The 24,761-nt window shown below is 35.7% G+C and overlaps 2 protein-coding genes across 5 annotated transcripts; one reads left to right on the top strand and one right to left on the bottom strand.

Moving 5' to 3' along the window:
• Positions 1 to 518: 518 nt before the first annotated feature.
• Positions 519 to 12,975, top strand: LOC109012681 (protein STICHEL-like 3). 4 transcript variants are annotated; one of them, XR_001999491.2, is made up of 8 exons: positions 519 to 761; positions 1,041 to 3,576; positions 6,854 to 7,073; positions 7,397 to 7,957; positions 9,295 to 9,877; positions 11,251 to 11,314; positions 12,232 to 12,417; positions 12,559 to 12,975. XR_001999491.2 is itself a non-coding variant. In XM_018994442.2 (6 exons), the coding sequence occupies exons 1-6, from the start codon at positions 1,504 to 1,506 to the stop codon at positions 12,322 to 12,324; spliced, it is 3,594 nt and encodes a 1,197-aa protein (XP_018849987.2). In that variant the 5' UTR covers positions 519 to 1,503; the 3' UTR covers positions 12,325 to 12,551. The 4 variants fall into 4 exon arrangements, 1 of the variants encoding a protein (XP_018849987.2); XR_001999489.2 differs by having other exon boundaries at positions 908 to 3,576; XR_001999490.2 differs by having other exon boundaries at positions 519 to 3,576; positions 12,576 to 12,975.
• A 1,717-nt stretch (positions 12,976 to 14,692) lies between these two features.
• On the bottom strand, positions 14,693 to 17,623 carry LOC109012682. Its single transcript, XM_018994443.2, has 4 exons — positions 17,298 to 17,623; positions 16,051 to 16,673; positions 15,391 to 15,906; positions 14,693 to 15,164 (listed from the first exon to the last, which is right to left on the bottom strand). The coding sequence occupies exons 1-4, from the start codon at positions 17,575 to 17,577 to the stop codon at positions 15,036 to 15,038; spliced, it is 1,548 nt and encodes a 515-aa protein (XP_018849988.1). The 5' UTR covers positions 17,578 to 17,623; the 3' UTR covers positions 14,693 to 15,035.
• Positions 17,624 to 24,761: the final 7,138 nt, after the last annotated feature.

The following is a 24,761-nucleotide window of genomic DNA, read 5'->3' as shown; positions in this document are numbered from 1 at the left end:
TAAAGTAAAATAAACAATTTAATTTTTTTAAAAATTTAAAATAATAATAATAATATTTTATTTAATTTTTAACTTTTATCTTAACTCATCTCATTTTATTTGCGAAAACAAACAGGAGATTATCTCACTCATAGTCAATGCCTAATAGCAAATGGATTAATAATTTTTTTTGGTTTAATTAAACAAAGTAATTAGTCAATCCCTTAACAATCTCAATCCCTTGTTAATCCAACTCATTATTTTTCTTCTGTTTTTAAAAAATAGTAAAGAAATTCCTTCTTTTTGCATAGGCTTCCAAAAAAGTCCTACCCTATGCGAACAAGAAACGGGAAAATTCAACGGAAGGGACGTGGTGGTTCCCCCATATTCAAAACCTTCATGATTTTCTATTTTCCTTTTGTACAAAATAGGACGATTTTGTTCCCAAAAATTGAAAAGAATGAACGGAAAAAAATTACATTAAATTCAAAGAAAAAGTATTTTTATTTGCATGCTTCAGCAAACGGACAAACCGCTTTTCTTGCAGTGTCCCTTCTTCACAGAGACCTCTGTGTGTCTGTCTGCAACGGATCTCACCCGATATTCCTCCTCCCCACCTTCCCTCCACTCCCTCTCTCTCTCTCTCTAAACTCTCAAGTTACTATTTTTACTCCACTCTCTCTCTCTCTCTGGGACTATTGTTTTCTTTCAAATAAGGCCTCGTGAAGTGCATGTGAAGCTTGGTGAAAGATCCGGGACTTTGCTTTGCCTTTCTGATTCAGGTGATTGAAGTGTTTGCCTTCTTGCTTTTTGCTCCTTCTCCTCTTTCTCTTTTGTTCCCTTTATGTGATGTTACATCAAGTTCATTTTCTATCTCACGGCCATTTCTAATTCTCCCCCGTTATGTCAAAATCCGTAATCTCTTAAGGGTTTCAGAGCAAAAGAATGATTGCTGCTGAGATTTGGAAACGTGGGTTTTTTAGTTTCTTCTGTTCTGAGTTTTGCATGTTGAAAGCTCAAAGTTAGGTTTGTCCTATGTGATTTCATGCATTGGAGCTCAGCTGCCGCGTGGTGTTTTGTTTTGGCTAGTGCTGCTTCTTGTGGTCCGGCATTTGGGTTGGTGCTTTAAAGCTTGAACTTTTTGAGCTTGAATTCATTGGTTGAAGGGATTTCGTTGCTTTCTCTCTGGTTTTGTTGTGGGTTTAATTTCATGCCTTTGAGTGAGAAATGATTCGCTTTGAACTCTTTGTTGTACTCGGAGGAAAGTTTGGATTATTTCTGGAGATGGGGTTACTGGACTTGACAATAGGTGCTGGGCGACCTCTAATTGCTTGAATTCGGGCATTGTCGCGTGCTTTGCTGTGCCATCAGTATATCGTTGGTGGGTGTTAAGGATTTTGTTGCTTTTGTAATGCCATAATTGCGAAGATTGGAAACGTTTCTTTAACAAGAAATGCCATATACTTTAACTCGTTTCCTTACTTCTAAAGTGATTCTTCTATTGGATGCATTACTGTTCTGAACATGACCAGAGCTGTCCGGGATAGGATTCTTAAGGATGCGAATGGTGATATTAGTGATCATCTACGCAACCACATCCATTTGACGAATTGTATTCACCTAAAGAACCATATGCATAAGCATAGCCCCATATTAGCTGATAGGTCCATTATGAGGGACCTTGTCGTCCTTCAGAGGTCAAGATCTCTCAGGGACCCTTCTGCAAGTCCTCCCTCATGGCATTCACCTTCCATTGTTGATCTACTCCAAAATAAGGTTGAAAATGACATGCTTCGGGAGGGGAGAAGTTCAATAGGCATTGAGCCTAGGAGGAAAGCTAGGAGAGTGTTGGGAAGCACACAACCCTCAGCAAATTTAGCCACATCAAAAGTTGCTCTTGGTGAGGTTGGTGGGGTTAATGATGGCATAGCAGCAGTCAGTGAACAAAGTAGCAAGAGTGGAGTTGGGAACAGTAGAAGAGTTGGGAGAGAGGAATCTGCCCGGAAGAGTTATAGGAGTGACATTTTGGGTGGCAATGAGAAGCCTCCACTTGATCAAGGTGGTAATGATTTGACTCATGATGTTGTGTCGGGGAACTCTGAATCTAAAGGTAGAAGGAGTAAACAAAGGGGAAAGCATATTGGAAATGTTCCATTAAAGACCCTTTCTGAGCAGTTGAATGACGTTCAAATGGATAGTGATGATGTAGCATCTTCTAACATCCGTCTTCGTGGAGAACATTCACGACCAGAAAAAACTGTTGGGGAGCCACAAGCCAGCATTCCTGGGTACTGCAGTGGGTTAAGTAGAGTTAAAAGGCGCAAGTTTCACGGCACTAGAAGAACTCGAGCTACTACATCTTCAAGAGATATTGGAGCTCAGAATGAATTGTCTGTGGCATCTAATACGTTAGCTCAGGGATCAAGCAATCCCAAGTCTTACATGGAAGAAAGGGAAGAAGAATTTGTTGATACAAATGTCACTAGGGCTCCAAGAAATGGGTGTGGGATTCCTTGGAATTGGTCAATAATTCATCACAGAGGTAAAGATATTCTTGACATGGCTGGAAGAAGTTTTTCTTGTGGTTTGTCAGACTCAAGGTTAAAGAAAGGAGGTTCAACTGCCCATGGGAGAGAAATGTCTGACATGCCAATGCCATCGGACTACTCAACCTCATCCGCAAGATCCGATGCAGATGCAGTGCCTCTGCTAGTTGAGGCATCTGGATCCCAGGAAAGCACTGAACGTGCTGGTTGGATCCGTGACTATTCTGGAGAGCTTGGAATTTTTTCTGATAATTTATACAAGCATGATGCTGATTCTGACCTTGTCTCTGAAGCTCGTTCTCGTGATCAACGAAAATTGAGAGGCTATCGCAACAGTCAACACAAGAGCCTGACACAAAAGTACATGCCGAGAACCTTCAGGGATCTGGTGGGACAGAATTTGGTTGCACAAGCTCTTTCAAATGCTGTAACGAAAAGGAAGGTTGGGTTGCTATATGTGTTTTATGGACCTCATGGCACTGGTAAAACCTCCTGTGCCCATATATTTGCTAGAGCTTTGAATTGTCAGTCTTCAGAACATCCTAAACCTTGTGGACTTTGCAATTCATGCATTGCACATGACATGGGTAGGAGTAGAAACATAAGGGAAGTTGGTCCAGTCAGTAATTTTGACTTTGAGAGGATTATGGATTTACTGGACAATATGATTGTTTCCCAGCTGCGATCACAGTTTAGAGTTTTTATCTTTGATGACTGTGATACTTTGTCCCCTGATTGCTGGAGTGCCATTTCAAAGGTCATTGATCGAGCTCCCAGACGTGTGGTTTTTGTCCTCGTCAGTTCAAGTCTTGATGTTTTGCCTCATATAATCATATCCAGATGCCAGAAATTCTTTTTCCCAAAGTTGAAGGATGCAGATATTATCTATACTTTGCAGTGGATTGCAACCAAAGAAGATTTGGAAATTGATAAGGATGCACTAAAACTCATTGCATCAAGATCTGATGGATCATTGAGGGATGCTGAGATGACACTTGAGCAATTGAGTTTGCTTGGGCAGAGAATATCTGTTCCTCTGGTTCAGGAACTGGTAAGTTCTTTTTCACTTCCGCTTTCTCCATCAGAATCAGAATGATTTACTGTTTGTTTGTCACTATTTATCATCTTGAAAAATTCCAACCTATGATTTTTTGTTACCAACGTCAGATGTTATTGACATCAAATGAGCAATTAGATATCCTATAAGACAGGATCTTCATTTCTCTGTTCCTATAGTTGGTGGCTTGTCATGCTCACTTCCTTAATCACAATGTCGGAACATGATTTCTTTTATCTTGAGCCAGATGATCTTAATAAACTTGGGAGGTATGCATTTAGGAAGTACTCTTTCCTGTACTAATTTTCCCTTAGGAACTTTAATTATTAAAGTTTAACAGTCAGGTTTCATTAAGCTAACATGTACGATTCATCATTTGATGAATTATGATGATTCTTTCAACATGTTTACACAAGCTTTTGGACATGGTACTTTATTCTTTGTTTGTTGGCCGATTCTTTTCTATTAGGGACCAAAGGAAATGGGAATTCTATCTTTGTGCTTGAATTTATATGTAGAGATTTCAAGGCTAAATTTTGACATATAATAGTCATCAGTGTTTAGCATACATCTATAATTTAGGAACCTAATATAATTTAGCATACAGCTTTTGTCGTTGATATGCACCAACGGATCCAAGTCTGCCACCTCTCCCCAAAGCCACACCTCCCAAGAAGGTAGAGAAGGAACTCCCAGTTAACGTGATCATACGCCTTCTCCATATCTAGCTTGCAGATGATCCCTGTTTTGCCAACCTTTAACCTACTATCCAGACATTCATTGGCAATAAGAACTGCATCAAGAATCTGTCTCCCTTTTACAAAAGCATTTTGAGGTTTTGTAATGATCTTCCCTAGCACCTCACTTAGACGGTTCGCCAGCACTTTGGAAATTATTTTATAAACACCATTCACTAAGCTTATGGGCCGAAACTCCTCCACCTTCATGGCCCCCGCCTTTTTTGGTATCAATGCAAGAAAGGTGGTGTTAAGGCTTTTCTCGAATTTTCCCACCAAGAAAAGCTCCTGGAACCAATGTTTTGAATACCGTACCGGATGCTGTACCGGTCAAGGCACTGGAACGAAATATTTCGGTACCGGTACCGTTTCGGGATAGCATTTCGGGATAACATTTCGGAATGGTCGATATATAAATAAATTATATTTCAAAATTATATTTCAAAATAATAGTCTATATATAAATAAATTATATATAAATACATATATATAAAAATTATAAATAGTCTAGTTTGAATTGAGGGTTAAAAAATAAACTTATAGTTTGAAAAAATGAAAAAAAAAAAAAAACACTGGCCGAAATATCGGCCGGTACCGGCCGAAATTTAGGCCGGTACGTCCGGTACGAAATGTATATAGTCCCTGTACCGGCCGGACGGCCGGTACGAAAAATTTTGGCCGTACCGGCCGGTACGGAGCGAAATTCAAAACCTTGCCTGGAACACCCGCATGAGATCTTCTTTTATCACTTTCCAAGAAGTTTGAAAGAAACCCATAGAGAAACCATCAGGCCCCGGTGCCTTTTCTTTGACCATTTTCCTCACTACATCATAAACCTCTGCCTCCTCAAAGGCCCTCTCCATCTGAGATACATCATTCACCTCAATGACGTCAAAAGCAAGGCCATCAAGTGTAGGTCGCCATCCCTCCTGCTCAGTTAGGAGCTGCTCAAATTAGCCTACTACATGTTCTTCAATAACCTTCTCTTCCTTGCAATCAACACCATCAATTTTCAGTAACTCAATGTTGTTGTTTCTCCGATGGGAATTTGCAATTTTATGGAAATATTTGGTACATCGATCTCCTTCCCTCAACCACAAAGCTCTTGATTTTTGACGCCATGATGTCTCTTCTAGTAAGATAATCCTTTCAAGTTCCGCAGTCAACCTTGTCATTTGTGCTAGCTCATCCTGTGTAAGAGACCGCACCTCTTGTAATCTCTCAAGCTCCTGGATTTCCATCACCTTGCTTTTCTTGTGTTCCCCTATATCTCCAAAAGTCTGTATATTCCAAAGCTTCAGATATTTTTTTAGCGCCTTCAATTTACCCGCTAGGATGAAGCTAGGGTACTCTGAAACTGATACGAGGACCACGAGGATTTAGAAATAAGAAAACATTGTTTCAAGGACACAATGCTTAGTTTTTTGTGGGTATAATGATGTACATTTTCATGATGGATCATAGATTCTTATGTATTTTGTGGGGCATCATCGATGTGGTATAATGATGTGAATGAAATCATTGTGCCGTCATAGGTGTTTCTTACCACAAAACTGGTAGGAAAATTAAGTACAACTATGATGAGTTTTAATAGAGTTAAGATTAAATTGTTTAGGCTTTATGTCTATATTAACAAAATTATTATAAGAAATGAACGTATATGTATACTTATATTAACAAAGTCATTTAGTTTTTCTTCTGTAATATTATATTTTTACTTATTATATATCAATTGCTTTTTTTAGAACCTTGTATGCGTATGCTTAATGCATTTCTAATTTAAACGGGAGAAGAGTAATTAAATGAACAAATTTTAAACCTAATCCCCTTCACAAAATCTTAACTTGTTACCCTATGGGTATGTATGGTGGTTTATAGATTTCGTTTTTACTTTTAGCTGTACTAATCATGACAAAAGAAAAAAGGTTTCGCTCTAAGTTGTTTACTATATCTGATATACCTAAAAAAAGGTGTATCTGGTGTACAGCATGCTTATTGGTATCCTATATAATTTTTTCCCCTTATATCTCTAGAAGCTCTGGTCGGTATTCACCTTGGAAAAAAAATATTCCAATTAATTTAGCATGGATAAGCACCTTTCCTTTGGTTGCACACTATTGTCTTATTATCCATAAGGGTGGCTTCATTGTCTTGGCCCCTAACGTCCCTTATCCTCTTTTTATTTCCAGATTTTTGAAGCATTTCAGGTTGTATGGCTATTCTCCTTTTTGTCTGCATTCCTAAGAATGTTGTTAGTAGAGCTAGTTCAGGTGCTCATATTCTTGTTACTTGTGCTGATATGTTCACCCTAACTAGGATGATTATGTCCGAGCACTGTGTAAGTCATACGAATAGCAACTTCTGTAATATATATCTGGGTGTCTTATTTATTCCCTATCTGGTTTTACTTTCTTTCTATGTGCTTTCTTTCGAGCACCTTATTGGTGTTAGATGTCATTTATAATTATTGTATCCATGGTATACAGGAAATTCTTTTCTATTGCGTAACAACTAAAAGTTAAGTATTTTTCTAGGTTGGGCTTATCTCAGATGAGAAATTGGTTGATCTTCTTGATTTAGCACTATCTGCCGACACAGTTAATACAGTGAAGAATTTGAGAGTAATAATGGAAACTGGTGTGGAGCCATTAGCTTTGATGTCACAGCTTGCTACAGTCATTACTGATATACTTGCTGGTAGTTACGACTTCAAGAAAGAAAGGTTTAGAAGGAAGTTCTTTCGGCGACAACCCTGTGAGCAAAAATTTTCCCAATTATTAAAATTCTGCTAATTCATCTACTTATTTACTAGTTGCTGTGATGCTGATTATATAAGCCCTCTGCAGGTCTTTATATCTGAGCATGTGTGACTTACATGTGTATTGTGTATATTTGTATCATGTGATTCATTTATAAAATCATTGTTCTTTTCTTCACCTCATTCTTTTACGAAATCATGGAGAACCCTTTCTTGTGTTAAGCAATGCTCTTTTAACCTCTCTCTTTAAATTTGTGAATGCCAAATTTTCTTGTGGCCTTTCTGATTCTCGTTCAATCTGTGTTCATATTGGTTGCAGTATCCAAAGAGGATATGGAAAAACTGCGTCAAGCTTTGAAAACTCTATCTGAGGCTGAAAAACAGCTAAGGATGTCAAATGACAAATTAACATGGCTAACAGCTGCATTGCTTCAACTTGCTCCTGATCAGCAGTACATGCTGCCTACTTCTTCAGACACTAGTTTTAATCACAGTCCCATGGCCCTGGATAATGTGGGTGGAAGAGATTCAGCCACGGGAATGGGTGAGTTTTCCGAGGTGTCCAATAAGGAGAGAGGCTTGTCAACAAATGTGAGGGTAGAAAATCTCCATGCTGGAAGTTCTGCTGATATCTATCAAAATGGTACGCTTCAGGGTATTAGTTTAGAGAGAAAAAGATATGTCGGGACTGGTATAGCTCATCAACAGACATCTGCACGTGCCGCTGACATGACTGGGATAACTGGCGGGCAGATTTCTTGTAAAAGCCATAGAGGAATTGAAGACATCTGGTTGGAGGTGCTTGAAAAAATCCAAATCAATGGCGTAAAGGAGTTTTTGTATCAAGAAGGGAAGCTGATCTCAGTCAGTTTTGGTGCAGGTACACCCGATTATGCATTCAATACATTTACAAGTGCCATGAGTAGTGCACCGCTACCACAGCATCAGAATGTGTTTTCAAAATTTTCCATATTTTCCTTTTAATGCTGTATATGAAAACTCAGTGCTTGGGAGCTTGAAAACTCTTATGGATCATTTGGCTTGTGAAAACACAGAACCTGCACCAAATTGGAAACTCAAAAATGGAATTAATAGTAAATTTTCCAGCAACTCTCGTATTAATTGAAATGCCCTCCCTAATGGTATTCAAGAAAACTGGTTTATTATGAGGATAAAAACCTTGGGAAGTCATCGATCATGACCATAAGTTAATACTTCAGAACCCACCTAAGGGCTGGCTTAAGTGGTAAGGGCATTGGTCTTTGGGGTATGCTCCCCCTAGGTCTTAAGGTTCAAACCCTTGGGTACAAACAATTTCTAAGGGTCACGTCCCATTAGTGAAAAGCCAATGATTTACAAGTAAACAAAAAAAAAAAACACTCATGATTTACCTTATCCGTGTGATGGGGGTGCATTACGCGGGTACGAGGTTTAATCAGGTAAAAAGACATGTTGCATTTGTACAGTCTCCGAGGTTCCTCTTCATAAAAAGAAAAAGATAATGTATCACAATATCACTTAAGCCAAAAGTTTAAGCCTACGATTTGAGCCCAATTATATTATATTACCACTTATATGTGTGATATCTTTCCAATGTGGGACTTAACATTGTCCATTCACTCGTGTAGGTACTCCACATGGTTTCTTTTGTTGCCAAAACTCTCGTTCAATCTTCTTAACTCTTAAATCTGCATGACCATAGAGTCTAGATTTTGAACTTGCTTGAAGTTCAGGTTTTTTGGTTTTCTTTTTTACATGCTATTAATGTTTTTTAAGTTTGTTTATATGACTTTTGACTTGTAAAATGCTTTTTGGAACTTTTGGTTGGAAAATTATTGTAAAAATATTTCTTCTGTATATATGAATGTACTCAAATTTCAATACTTTTACATAGCGTTTATAAGGCATTGGCTATAAGTTTGTTTATAACTTTTTGATCCAGTGGGTGTCAGACCATGTTCATTCTGCTAAAGTGCTTTTATATCTGATTTTCCATGTACATATTTAAACTTAGTCGCATGCCATTAAAGAGTTGTTAACCTCCATTGTTAATATGTGGGACTTCTCTTCTTCAAATTGGCTTGGTAGATTTTTGCGATATATATTCCATTAGATGCATCTCGTCTACCTATCAAGAAATTTAAGACTTAGCTTTTCTACATTTGCTTCTTGTGCATTGTCTAACTGTTTCTCTAATTAAATCACCTTTTCTTGCAGCCCCAACTGTGCAGATGATGTTCAGTTCACACCAGGCAAAATCTAGGGCTGAGAAATATAGGCGGCACATCTTAGAAGCATTTGAGAATGTTCTTGGGTCCCGAGTGACAATTGAAATAAGATGTGAATTAAACAAAGATTCAGGATCAGGTGTGCATGTGCCTCTTATGTTGCCAGCTTCCAAAGGTGGTTCATCTCAAATTAGAGATATAAATGGGGTCAGCATTCAAGCTCAGCTCTTACAGTCTGACAATCCTCAAATGGGGAGGAGTGAAATTGTCGAAGTAGCAGCTTCTCCTAGAGAACCCAGGGATAATGAACACACAGATAATCATGCAGTATCTGGTAAAAGAGGTTTGGGAGGTTCATGGGTGGGAGAAAGGCCTGCTTCTTCTATGAAATCAACCATGGATTCACTCCCTCAAAGGAGAAAGATTGGGGAACAAATTCAGAGCCAGAGCCTTGTTAGAAGCAAGGTGTCTCTGGCCCACGTACTTCAGCAGGCAGAAGGATGTACCCAGCGAAATGGATGGTCAAAACGCAGAGCAGTTTCCATTGCTGAAAAGCTTGAACAAGAGAATTTGTACGTACTGCAATTCCAAGTATTCTTTCTCAAGATTAGCATATAAAAAAACTACCCTTTCTCAAGATTAAATGATTTTTTAATTTCATTTTGCCTTTAAGAGCAACCAAACATCTTATCTAACTGCTAGAATTAAACTACAAAACTTTGATACCTTTACATGACTGGAACATTATCTGGTAGCTCATCCCTCCCACATCCCCTCTCCCCACCACCCAATGGACTGTGAGACCACTGGTTCAAAACTCTGAGGGAATACACTTGTATACTTCCTGCGTGCTTGGGTTTCTCCGTATGTAGTTATTAATAAAATCTTATGTACTTATAGAAAAAGCTGAGGGTGTGAGTGTAACTTACCAATAGAAAAGAACATTAATTGCAGGGACATGAAACTGTTAGATCTTGGTGTAAAATGGACTCTGGTTATGTGAAATTTCTCGTCAAAGGTCTATCTCATCTTCTCAATTCAGTAGTTTCAGCATCCTATAGCTTGATCTTATTCACCTAATCTTGGCAAATTATTGTATTCGGTGAAAAAAGAAAGAACAGACATGATTGATTGCTAAAACTAATAGTTTTGGAAAAAAGGGCCAGAAGTTTAGAAATTCTTAGAAAGTTATATAAATAGAGTGAAAAGAAGCAAGAGATGTAAATTTGACTTGTGAGTTGAGTAGATAGATAGAAAATGTTTGAACAAAAGAGATGCCTACTTAACTTCAAAGCTATTGTAATTGGCTTATGATCAAAATATTTAGTTTGCTAGAAAAAAAATATTTTCGAGCTAACGGATAACTGTTTTTTCTTGAGATTGCTCATTTCTGGAACAGAATGAAGGAGTGCAAATGTGGATATTTTCCTCGTCATGAACAAAAATTTAGACAAATGAGTTTGAACAATTTTAAATTCTTCTTTAACAACGTGACTGCTTAATTTCCAGTAAAGCGTCCTACCTATGGAGAGACAACAGAACCTTTCTTCTCTTTTTCATGTTTAATTTAGTATCAGTATACTTAATCTGTGAACCAAATTTTGGGATGGGTTTCCTAGAACCACTACATGTTTTCTCCAGGAACGATTTGGTGTTGAAGTTGGTATAGAGATTATTTTGCATGCTTACGAACATTTTCTTGTCAAAGTTTGATTTGGGAGGGACCTTTTTCTTTGGTACCTTGTTAATTTGGGCTTCAGCTATTGTATTGAATGTGATTAGTTTTAATGACTTTTATGCTGTTTTTTACAGTGTTTAGATTGTAATTAGGTTCATCTCTTGTATACTTCCTGTACGTGGGCCATGCCTAATTTATGGATTAATAAATTCTTCTTGTATAAAAACAACAAAGTTTGATTTGGTTCTAAAATTCTTATATTTACAGGAGACTGGAACCTAGATCAAGAAGCTTACTTTGCTGGAGAGCAACAAGAGTAACTCGTCGGAAGGTACTACCTGATTGAATTCATGAAGATCTTATGATAAGTTTTTTGAGCTGAAGACTCTTTTAATAAAAGAAAATTGATATCTCTTAAGAGTCTAGATAGTTTCCTCTCATTCCAATTCAACATGCCATCTCTTGCATAATTAACCATGTGATCTAGTACCTAATACTCATCTTTCTTGACTGTGCATAGGGTATATATGGTTTTGATTATTTCGACCGAGAGCAACATAATAGCTATAAGGGGATAATTGAAAAGGCATGAGGTAGATTAATCCTTAGGAAATTGGGTGTGTATTGCATGACGGATATGCTTAACCCCAAGGTGTTCGTGCTCAGCCGTGCTTATTAATTACAATCAGGCAGGCTAAGAGAATTGTCTAAAAGCCAATATTTTGTAACCCTTCCCCCTTATTCATTTCAGAAACCCAGACTCATTAAATGTGTTTTATGGGGGCTCAATTGGAGTATTATTGGCCTATTCTAATATACTTCAACCAACACCAAGTACCTTCTTCTCTGAATAATATGCCTATGCCTATGCTTGGTGTTGCTAGTTGCTACCTCATTTCAAGTGTGTTAGAATTTTCAGGTTTCATGTTCTTTCCAGAGTTATGCTTCATGTTTTTCAAGGCCATATTAGGATTTGTCTTTTCTTTGAGAAATATTAGCTTTTTCTATAATTGGTTGGACCTAGAGCCAGTCATTACCGGGGTTGTTTTGATAAGACTTCCCCGTTATTGTCTTTACGAGTTTTCTCGAGGTGTATATATTAATTGGTAAGTTGGTTAAATTATGCATTAAGATCATTAGTTTTTTCCTTTTTTATTCGTGTTCAATTGCAGTATGATAAATACTTAGATAACGATTACTTATTGTGATCAATTTGAGGATGGTGCTTATGTGCGTTGGCATCTGCAGCTTTCACGTTTGAAAATCAGGACACGAAAGCCACATTCATTGCTGAAGCTTGTTTCCTGTGGAAAGTGTCTCTCAACTAAGTCTCCGAGATGATACAAAGAACAGAATTTTGGATGGCTTGGAAGGATAGATCGTGCCACCTCATTTGCATTATTAATGTGTAGAGAGGTTCCTACTGTTTACTAGGTCAGTTTCTTTGTCAAATCCGTTTTCATTGAATAAAAGTATGATTTATAGGTAATGAGAAATTGTAGGAAATAAATTAGATCGTGCAGCTCCATTAAATATATAATTTTTTTCTTAATGAGAAACCGTTTATATTGTTAGGCCTTTTCTCTGTTCAGTCAATTGAAGCCTTGCATGATTGGTTGCGGTTTTGATTGTTATTCATTTTAGACACTTGCGCTCAAATTGGCCTGTGCAAGGCATTGGCATAGGAAATGCAGAAGAAATTGTAACTGTATAACTATCTGCAGTTGCAATTTTTCTACCTTGCCTGACTGCTGGAAATTGTAAATAACCTGTGATGTGAGGGCATTACACGGGTCCAGGGTTTAACCTAGTAAAAGACATGTATTTGCACAGCCTCTGGAGTTTCTCGTCTTAGAAAAGAAGTACAAAACTGCATTGTAATAAATTATACACTCGATACTGCAACATTCATTATGCCCAACTTGTTACGAAGGTTCGAAAATGGCACGCTTTTGTTTAAATCCCTTGACATCTCCTCGCAAATAACTCGACTTGCGTATCCAATAGAGTTAGAACTATCCAACCATTATTCTTCTTTGGCTTGACAATGTTGAATCATTCTTGTATTTCTTATTGTTTTACATCTATTTTAACAATGATTGATCTTAAGGAATTTACTGATACGTGAACAGACTGAGATAGGGTAGTGTAGTTTCAGCATTTTCCAGCCTTGATGTTGGTTCTTGCTATATATATATATAGTTATAGACAGGCGCATCAATGTACTTGATGTTTATATATATAGGGAAAGTCTTTTTGCAAACGAATTTGCACACCAAAGAGTGCACCGATACTGATTGAAGACGGAAATAATTTTCACCTTCTCTCAAAATTTTTCTTTTTAATAAAAGAGTCATGTCAACGTTGGTACGCGGTTTGGCTCACCTAGCAAGGCTCTCAGTCAATATTGCACTTTCAAATGTATATATGAAACGAAAGGCGTCATGACAGGTTCTTTGCAATTATATGGATGTCAAAGATATGTTAATTATGACAGCGGACGATAGACAGTAAGTTGGTGGGTTGGTTACCTACTCACCCGGCCTCCGAACTCTTTTACTTAAAAGTCAAAAACATCGTAGTTATTTATTTCACCCATCTGAACACGCTGCATTCTCCCCTTTTCCCTTCTTCTCTCTGTCTTCATCTTCTTCTCTATGTCTTCATCTTCTTTAAAGTGGCTATGGGTCTTTGACTTTGGACCCACGACCACAACCATGAGTCTCTCTGCTTGTGAATACAACCAAAGAGCCTCATGGATTGATCTCTCTTTCAAATGGTTTGTCCACTAAGTCAACATAAGTACTTGATCAGTCATTATTCAATAAATAGAACTTTTAAGTGAACATCAATCTCCTTATGTTTGTGTATTAGTTATGAGTGCTTGAAATGAATAAAGACAAATTAGAGGCGTTTTATATAGGGTGTAACCTACCAAGAATCACACTTTATATAGTACTCTTTTAACCCAATTCAAAATTCAGTAACCTTATGAATATATTAACATTCAAGAAGGTAGATAGTATGTAACATCATGAGCGAAACTACCTAAACCGCTAATGCTTCCAAAATAAATTATATATGTTTACTGACTTGAGAAATCCGGTCATGCAAATAGTTTTAAACTTTTAAGGAATGATTTGGATCGGTCAGTGCCTAAGGAAGGCAGGCATTGCTATTATTTTTTTGACTCATTCTACAATTCGGAAAGAGATTGCTATCTATCTCTGAAGAGTTTTGCTACTCATCATCTTCATACACCATACACCATATTTATTTTTATTTTTTAAAAATTATTATTATTATTATTTTTAGTTTTATTCCTCATAAACTAATTGAGTTCTTCTACTTATTATTCATATATCATACATTTGGTAAGAGAAAAAATAAAAAAAATAAAAAACTTATGTGTGGTGTGAGGATGGTGAGTAGAATTTTTCATCTCGGAATTGTCTCTATCCAAATTGTAAATTAAGTATTTGAACCAAAAAATTGTAGGAAGTCTTGATCAAGGCATATTTTTATGAGCATGTTCTGTTTTAATCTGATTATTTATTCTCTGAAGAAAACAGAAACAGAAAAAAAATGCAAGCCTCTGCAACAGCTTAAGCGGGGGAATTACAGACTTGCCTGACAAGAGGCCGATTTCTAATTGGTTGTGATGGGTGATATATGGTAATAATAATAGTACTGGTCCTTGCTATATATGTTGGGAGGATTAGAAGGATTTATATATATTATTGATAAAGTATGTGCTTATGTCCATTTCATCTTGATTAATGGAAGAAACTGGTAATTTAGCTCTTTGTTGTAACCAAGAAAGACTATATTCAATTGAATAGTAGAGCTCTATATCTCACTCTTTCCAGCTCTGGTAAAAAAATCTGGGATCCCAAGCTTTGGATCTTGTTGCTAACTAGCTAGCCAAAAGAAAAAAAATTCAATGCAAAGAACACAATGAAAGTCCTATGAAAATTCCACCCTTTGGGTAAAAGCTACTCTATCACCTTGGAAGCTTCATTGGTTTGAGTTGAAGCTAGCATGCAATGCCTTCATTGCTTAGGTATAAGGATATCAAAGTCAGTAACAGTCCATTCAGCAACTTGGTCAGGGTCTTTAAATATTTCAGTTCCCAAATCAACAGACATCCATTGCCTTCTTGCTGGTGGAGTACCTGGATCCTGCAATGAAAATTTTCTAGCTATTTTCAGCATCTAAAATCAATTACCACGAAGAGAAGAGAATTCCAGCATTCCCATTCTTCCAGTTCTATAAGCAAATGGAACAAATTTAGTAGAAAGCATACTTTTTGACACATTTCCTTTTTCCAAAATCCAATGAATTCAATCTTCAAAGAAAAATAAAGTTTTGAAATAACTGAGAGATGAAAAATGGAGGAAATCAAACCTGGTAAAAGTAGAGTGATTGAGACAACCTTCCAACATCAAGATCCCATGTCCTTGGATTCCCAATCCAACCATCTCCTTGCTTAGTAGGGTACCCATAGTCACCCCAAACTGGGTGTGGCAAAATCTGCAATATCTCTTGAGGTTGAGGATTGCTATATGGATCACACAAACTATAAGGTGCCTCAAGCTGCTCTGCATTTCCTGGGGAGCAATACAAGTGATAAGCTGCATAAGGGAAGCGATCAGTTTCATTACGATGAATGCGTGTCCCATTGGAGAAAGTGTGGTAAGGTGGGCAGACATTGAGGTTTCCTGGCTGGCACGATGCTCTTGTGCTTGGATTTATGATCATTTCACTGTATCGTGTGACATCTGAAGTCACATCGCCATCACAAGGCTGGCCATTGTTCTTCCAACAACTTCCAATGTCCATTAGATAGAACTGGCTGCTAGGACCACCACCTTTGATCACATTCAAGGTGAATCTCACTCTAAAATTTGGTGACTCTGGGATCTGCATAGCACATATATTATATACAACGCATGGGGTTTGATGGAACAAAAATAGAATTCATTTACAAATCTACCTACAAATGAATAATTCAAGGGAAATGCTAGCTCCAACTAGATTATAGTAAAAGGTAAATAATATACTTACAATCTTGGTCATTCCTCGGGTTGCGTAATGGTATCCACCAGAGAATCCAAAGGTGGCATCGGATCTGAAGTAAAGCATTAACCAAGGATATTTTGTTGAAGTCCTCAAGAGATGATGAAAAACCCAACTTCCCTCACCAAGTTCCTTTTCCCAAGTTACTGAATAATAAGATATGTTCCCCACTAAATCAGTGCTCAAATTAGCATTCAAGTCCCATGACCCATAAAACCTCCCCCTAAGAGTAGTCCTATCAGGCCCTTGCAATGTGGTATAGTCATGATGAATCATTGGTTGGTTCATGCACCCTTTTCCAAAGCAAGGAAACATTTTGTCAGGGCCGAAAGATCCAACTTTATGGCCATTTTTAGGGCATTTTCCAGCAAAAGTGTCCATGTTCCCACTCTTGAGCATGATCATCCAAAATTGCCATGGATTTGGGGTGTCTTCAACCTGACATTTCGATCCCAGATAGAGTTCTTTCGCAGCAGCGTAAAGGTCTACATCGGAAAGGGCCTTTGGTTGGATCCCAAGGAATGGGTCTCCTACCCCTAGCTTGTTGTCATTGTCCGTGACTCTGTGGACCAACATATAAGGCATGGACTTGCACAAGGAGCAGTTGTTCTCTACCCAGATAATAATATTACAATTTCATTACAAACCTCAATTACATACATAGGTACACAAAATTGCATGTCCTCACACTTGTGAAATTCAAAGAAAATTGTGATTTCTAGTACAATCTGTCACTCTCTTGCACAAATAAAACCTGCTTAGAAAAAAAAAAAAAAAAAACCCACAAAAAGTCCAAGTACAAATCGACTGATATACACTGGCCAAAACCAAAACAGAGTTTCTTTTCTACCTTTAAAGCCTATTATACCAAGAGTTTGTCATGCTTGGATTGAGAGATGAGATAGTTTTAGATGAGTTAAATAAAATATTGTTATAATATTATTATTATTATTGTTAAATTTAAAAAAGTTGAATTGTTTATTATATTTTGTATGAAAATTTGGTTATAATGATGACATGAGATGAGTTGAGATCACTTCTCAATTCAAACGGGTCGAATTTTATTGCACGTAACATAAGATGATCTGATTAACTAAAAGGAAATTAACAATCTAACCCCTTTCTTCTTTTTGCTTCGAATTCAATCCGTAGAAAGATATAATGGTCGATGATTAATAGAGTTTCATGCCATAAGGAAAAGTAAAAACAGAAGAATGGAATGCATGCATGCTAACCTGTTGCCGGCGGTGGAGAAGCCTTGTATAAGTCAAAGCAATCGGCAGCTCTCGGGCTGCCCATGTGAGGAACTTCTTCACCAACCTCGTTGCATTGATTCCATGACTCTATCGCCAACCGCAGGCCATCCCTTCTCATTCCCGGATCACCCACTGCCGATACATACTCTCGAGTTTCAGCACCAATATTATGCACAAACAAACCGCAGGAGAGAAAAACCACAACCAGAATAATAGAAAATGGAAAAGCACTTGGATTTTGCCTGTACTGCCTAGCCATTAAATGAATAGCAAGCTAGCTAGAGAGCTTGATACATAATACTTCTATTCTTTGGCTATATATATATATATATAAATGCATGGGAATTGAAAATTAGATTGATGAACTTGAATGGGATACGAGAACTTGAACTTTTTATGTTACTTTTTTATGTTTCTTCTTATATATATTTAAATCGAACTTGCTTTCTACATAATCTATACTTTTCCATTGCATGAAACGTACTCTTCTTTTTTATGCCTGCTTTGGTGCTTATTAGATTTGGCAGCGTATTACTTTGCGGCATTTATGGTATTGCCATTGAAGTATCCTCACCGTTTGTTTGGTGCGCATTCTGTTTTCAGACATGGGGGGGGTATCTTTGTAACAGAAAAGAAAAGACAGATCCGAAGTTTCCCCAGAAAAGGTTGATATTGTCCTTGAAAGTAAAAGTTCTTTGTTCTCTTGGTTGCGTTTGAGTAGTGAACTATTCTGAGATATTCTGTGAATATTAATAAAAAAGTAAAGAAAAAATAATGATAGAATATTAAATATTAGTGAATAATAATAAAAAATAAGTAAAAAGTAATAATAAAATAATAAATAGTAATGAGATATTTATCAGAATACCCAATAATTTTTTTTTTTTTTTTGGAGGGGAGCGTTCCAAATTAGGTTAATTTATTCTTTTCTTTCCTCAATACCCATGAACCTCTTACTTAAGGAGGGACATTGCACCCTCTTAAAGACTATATATATATATATATATATATATATGGTTATGGACAAATTATACATAGCATGAGTAAATTGAATGACAAGAAAAACCATGCATGGTTAATTGGTGTTGCAAAAGGAAGAATAATTCGGATAAGAGTACTACTGATCCTACCACACACGTACATGAACTCCAATATTAATCCAATTTATTAATTAGTATTTAGGTTTGATGTGACCATTCTAATCATACTATGTTGGTATTTTTTAATAATAATCTTTTTTATTGATAACGTTTTATTTAAGAGATCATTACCGTTGCTTGCTTCGGTTTTATTTTCTCTTGAATTTGGATGCATGCATGTACGTAAGCCGTTTAATTAGCTTTTAGTGCTTCTTAAAATGACCGTTGATTGGCTGCCGTTATTACTCTTGATGGCCTATTTTCCCGTTTCCTTTGTAAGACGTCAACTTAATTTTGTCAATTTATGTTTTCATTGATTACAAAGTTGCCGTTTATTTATTTTGCGTTGGCTTTGAAGGGTTATTAAAGAGGGTTATTTAAGGTGGTTTCTTTAATTGTTTTTGCCCATTAATATGCAATATATATATATATGTTTGTTTATTCTTGGTGTACGAAGTAGATAAATAAATAAATAAATAAACTTTAGAGGAAGATAGATAAGAAAAACAAACTTGTGTGTATATGCTAGCTTTTTGAGAGTATTTTCAGATAAAAGAGAGGCGTTTTTTTTAGCGGAGCTTTGGTCTCAACCACTTGTGTAGAGTAGGCTTGAGGCATGCATACGACGATCAGTTGGACTGTTATATTCTAGAGAAGTCAAGTCAAAATGAGTTCTGCTGCACCGGTTAAATTGAGATTTTGTACACCGCAGAGTGCTTGAATCTCTTTAAAGAGAGCGAGATTTTCATGCTTCAATCCAAACTGACTTCATTTTAATTTTAATTTATTTATAATTTTTATTATATTATTATGTAATATTTCACCAACACCTATATAATAGATTCAGTGCAAGTTATATATATCCCAAATAGCTTGGGATATATATATCTGCAGACGCATGCATGCGGCCTAAATGAGTGATGTAGCCAGATTAATTTTTTTGGGTCAATAACCAATAAATTAAGTTAAGTTGATGATGAGAAAGGTTTGTAGTCAAAGCAGGAGGAGGATCAAGAGCACCATCTGTGTTAGGAGGATCTGGGTCTTTGGTCCATACCCTCAGACAGATGAAACTGAAAATGGACTCCTTCATTCGTACGTCGTGATCTTCCTCATCTGCTATAATATAAATGCGAAACTTACGGTTTGCCTAACAATAATATTGAAGCTGGGACCTGGGATATCACGGCTGGCCAACCCACCAGCCATCCATGCATATATATATATATATATATATATATATATATATATATATATATATTTACTACCAATTATCTGAACATGCAGGGTAATTAATTAATGATCCTTTAATTTAATTAGTTGATATCTCTTAATCAATTACAGTTTGCATGTGTGTTTGTTTTCTGTTTCTGCAAAAAAGGAGTGACTTGTTTTGTAACAACCAAAGTATGTTACTTTCAGAAGAAGATCAGAAGGCTAGGATTGCTTTTGATTGAAGCGATGCCTTCATCAGGCCTGAAGTAAGAGAGAAGTATGTGATTCTTTCCTTTGAGATTGCAATTATTATTTGATCTCTATTAGGGGTGAGTTCGGTCTGGTCTCGGGAGGTTTTGTGGACTGAACCGGACCAAACAGCCTAAGGATCGATCCGGTCTGATCCCATTAGGAACGGTCCAGTCTGATCGGTCCGTTCGGTCCAACCTTTTTTTTTAATCGATTAATAAAAAAATTTATTTAAAATACTAAATTAAAATTAAATGACTTATTAAATGAAAATTACATAATAAATTGTACAATTATTAATATATACTAGTATTATATATTATAGTTATACATTAAAGAATATAATAATACATTGATCTAAATATATATATAGTTATAGACTTAGTACCAATACTATAACTAATAACTATACTAGTAGTATTACTAATATACTATATGTTAGTGATAAATTGGTAATATACTACTAATACTATAGTAAATAATACTCTATGTAGTTATAGTGATTTAATACTAACATATTAAGTTAACTATACTAATACTATTATAAATTTATACATATAATATAATTTATACTATAACTCTTATAATATGTTAATATATTAATATATACTAGTACTATATATTATAGTTATACATTAAAGAATATAATACTTATGTAATATTGTGACATATTAATAATTAATTATATATAATTATTTATATAAATAATATATATAAATAATAAAATATATTTATATTTTTTTAATTTTCATTCGGTTCGATCCGGTTCGATCCGGGTAAAAACCCTTGGACTGGGGACCAGACCGAATTCAATTGACCTATATAATTCGGACAAGACCAAACCAATTCGGTCTAATCTTGTCCGGTCCGGTTAAAAAATGGCCAGTCCGGTCGATTTCTCCTGTCCGAACCGGCCGAATCTCATCCCTAATCTCCATGGTTGTGGTTTGGCCAAAACCAACCATCTGTGTCTATCTGACAGTTGTCTTTGTACTTGGATGGGGTCTCATATAAGGAATGTTTTTTTAATGATGTAATTTTTTTTTAAATATATTTAAACGTGTTAAAAAATGCATGTGAAAAAAAAAAACATAGATGAAATGTACTAGTAGGAGCTCCCAGTGGTGGCTGTAGAGCCACCCTTAAATCTATCTCTTCATATCAGCTTAAATTTTTGAGACAAATGGTGATTTAACATGGTATCAAATCTAGTACTATTTAATTAAATATTTCACGTGTTGGGCTATCCAATAAGGGAGAGTGTTAAGAATATAATACAAATAATTAAATCTATCTCTTTCTATCAATTTAAACTTTTGGGACATTTCACAATATTCAGTCCTATAGAATTTTCTTTTTGAAATAATTTCATGTGCCATGAATTAGCTAGATTCAAAAAAGCGCATTTCCTTTATTTTTCAAATCCACCAATGTTAATCCCCGATATATGGCAGTATGTGAACTACCAAGTGTGTTCCTTTTTTTTTTTTTTTTTCAAAATTATATGGCTTTTAGAAAAGAACAGTTTCATGAATGAATTTCATAATATAAATAGTTTTCTATAAAAAAAAATTTGAATATAATTTCTAAAATAGTTTTCGAGCCACCACGAGTTTGCCCCTTAAAGATCAAACAGGTAAACCAAAACTAAGGCTTCGTTTGTTTTTTGAATTGAGCTACAGTTGAGATGAGTTGAGTTAAATTTTTCAAGTTATTTATGAATAGTTTTGAGATATGTGAATTGAAATGAGATGAAATTATTTTTAAAAATGTGTGTTTGTTTATAGAGATGAGATGAGAATTTTTTTATTTGACTTTTTTTGTAGTACTTGAGATGACTTGAGTGGGACCCACCCAACAACTTTATGCAGGTGAACAAGGTCATTTGGACAAACCCCATTGATGGAAGTCCTTTCCTTGACAATTTTCCCCCTCCCGAATACTTCCAATTATTTGACAACGAAAATTTTATTTCCTTGTGTTCTTTATATGCTTTGTGTTATGTTTGTTTATTTCGTTTTGTTAGGTAGTTTGTTTGTTTGTTGTTGTTGTTGTTTTTTTTTTTTTTTCGATGGATACAGAACTGAATCAATTATGTGTTCAAGTCCCAATAATTGTTTTAATATTTGTCATTAATTGATATCAAATATAAAATAAAAAAATAAAAATTTATATGACGTTATTAAACAACAATGGATTAATAAAATATGTTTTATATTTTAAAACAATTGGGTTATATGTTGGGTAATTTAACATTAAATTTTATTATTTAACTCACAAGTCGGTAATATATTGAGTAAATTAAAATACTCGTTTATAATAATGAATACGCACGAAAGCTACTACTTTTTGAGGTTATTAATTAATTATATAATAATTCATACACCACTAAAATACGTAAACAAATTGACACATACACCACTACTTTTAATTAGATGTTCAATGACCACTCCTATTTTCCCACATAAGTATGACAATCCTATCACTTATTGCCACCATAGCTTTTGCTGCTTCAGTTGTCATTTCGAAAGGACTAGATGGCCCTGCCTCATCATGAACCTGCTACTCAATAACAGGGAATTGAACCTTGCTCCAATACTGAAATAACCAATCATCGGGAGTCACCATTCTAATGAAATTATATAGCACACAACATGCTGTCACAATGAGTCTTTGCCGCCCAATAGAATAATGAGGCATTAAGTTTAAAATTTTAAACCGTTCTTTAAGAACCCCAAAAGTGTGTTATATAATATTACGAAGCGAGAAATGACAATAATTAAAATAGTTTTTGTACTCTCAAAATTGACGCTGATTATGGCACTCACTTCTATGGTAGCGTTTTCGGGAATACGGGGGCAAAATCTCTCTAGTGCACGGGAAAGCAGAATCGGCCAAATAATATTTACCTAACAACATAGATTGTTACAGTTACATTGAGATGACCTGAAAGGAAAAAATTATGACAAAAAATCAAACATCTTTATATTAAATAAAATAAGAAGTATACCTTCACGCGGCCATGGAAATTGGGCGGATCTTTGACTTGCTGCATGGAGAAAGATACGAGCGTCATGCGCTGTTCCCTCTCATCCGGTGTATACAAATGTGAACTTCATATCAAAGTCATATATACATAATAAATTTTAGGCAACTCACCCATACCTGTTTCTATATGTCTCATGTACTAAGGCTGGTACTACGACGTGCATCATAGTGTCATCCATCCCTCCAACGCATTGCTGTCAATTTAGAAATAAAATGACGTGTAAAAAATTACATTAAATATATTTAATTATGGTTTCAAATCCAGTAGTTTGAAAAATAATTCTTTGTTGTAAATAACTAAGAATTCCTTATCCCAAACCACAGAATATTTTAATTGTTCCTTGCAATATATGGATGCACCTTGTTGGTAAAACTTGGCATGATAATATGTCTCACAAGCTCACATAAGGCATTCATCACCCTTCTCACATATTTATTATTTGTTTAGGTCGAATGTTGAAATCGGTTACAAACAATTCGGTGGGCTTGTGCGTGGCCCATAATTACGCAAAACATCGCGACAGATTCCTCCATGGTCACTAATAGTCTAGAATCACGCAAAAAGTGATTTTCACGTAACAACAAGCATAATACACGAAATGTTGATATCTCCATACGAAACATATCCTTACAATTATTCGGATGCCCATTTAAAATTTCTATAATATATCCATCTCCCCAAATGCATATGTTGTATTGTGGCTTTCGACGATGCCATCCCACTTGACATAATATGATCCTAATAACAACAACTAGCTCGAGCAATTCGTACTCATAACCACTAGAACTCCATTCATCGTCACGACTTACATCTTTTCCACCCCCTACTGATCAATCAGATCAATCAGGTTCATCATCTATTATCTCTTACACATTCAATGAAACTGTTGTGAAAATTACGTTGCAATATTCGAGTTGACTATTTACAAAATAATATATGAATTGGTAGGAATATGGATGAAACTTGAACGAATTGAAGGCGAGGTTAAATTCATTTTTTAGGTAGTTTCAAAAATGAAATAAATAATATAAAGTAGACATAACTTCATTATATAAGAAAATAAGTAGAATATCATTTAGAAATAAGTAGACATATTCTACAGTAAGAATAGCACGAAAATCAACACAAAAAATCGGCATAAATTAAATTTAATTGAGAAAACACTCTTCATTAGTAGAAGAAATGTAACATGAACTGAAGATGGAACACAATTTTAGAGCAAGCGTATAGAATTTAATTTTAGTTTATTGTTCTTAAAAAAATAGCATAAACAATTTTGTTAGTTACAGTATAAGCATAGAGATTTCAAACCAAATGGCTTCACGCAAAATGTTTTATTGTTGGCCCCCTCCTCCACTAGAAAGGGATGCGAAGCAAGAGATGTTAGAGCTTAAAAGTGCACATGATCTTATGTTAAGCCAAAAATCGTGAAAAAGGTTATGCCTAAAGCCTTATTCTCAAACATTGGCATGATTTTCTTATCATCTGTTCATTGAACTAGCTGCCCAAATTATTTATGTAGTGTTTTATGTGATATCTTCTAGCTAAACAGGCAACTAACCCCTATTTAAATGTAATCAATAAAATCCGCCCAACTATGCGTGTACTTTCAAGCGACCGATATTTATATGTAGGATTAACTTCATAATGACAACATAGCAGAATGATCTGTGAAAATGTCCAGGTCCTCACATGCTACCAATAACTATGGTTGGTATAAGTTAGTAGCAATTATTTATGTGAGTTGAGCTACGGTTGGTAGAAGTGAGGATGAGGTGTACATACTATTTA

This window comes from Juglans regia, chromosome 3 (genome assembly GCF_001411555.2).
Source record: "Juglans regia cultivar Chandler chromosome 3, Walnut 2.0, whole genome shotgun sequence".
Lineage (NCBI taxonomy): Eukaryota > Viridiplantae > Streptophyta > Magnoliopsida > Fagales > Juglandaceae > Juglans > Juglans regia.
The sequence above is the reverse complement of the archived record's forward strand: the minus strand, read 5'-3'. Positions and strand labels throughout refer to the sequence as shown.

What these genes read in the sequence shown, in the direction of transcription:
- LOC109012681 (XM_018994442.2), top strand. Translation starts at nt 1,504, where the DNA reads ATGACCAGAGCTGTCCGGGATAGGATTCTTAAGGATGCGAATGGTGAT. An exon ending in GTTCTTTCGGCGACAACCCT is followed by an intron (nt 7,074 to 7,396) that starts GTGAGCAAAAAT and finishes TATTGGTTGCAG; the next exon opens with TATCCAAAGAGGATATGGAA. An exon ending in CAAGAGTAACTCGTCGGAAG is followed by an intron (nt 11,315 to 12,231) that starts GTACTACCTGAT and finishes TGGCATCTGCAG; the next exon opens with CTTTCACGTTTGAAAATCAG.
- LOC109012682 (XM_018994443.2), bottom strand. Translation starts at nt 17,577, where the DNA reads ATGGCTAGGCAGTACAGGCAAAATCCAAGTGCTTTTCCATTTTCTATT. An exon ending in TTCTCCACCGCCGGCAACAG is followed by an intron (nt 16,674 to 17,297) that starts GTTAGCATGCAT and finishes TTATCTGGGTAG; the next exon opens with AGAACAACTGCTCCTTGTGC. An exon ending in CCCGAGGAATGACCAAGATT is followed by an intron (nt 15,907 to 16,050) that starts GTAAGTATATTA and finishes TGTGCTATGCAG; the next exon opens with ATCCCAGAGTCACCAAATTT.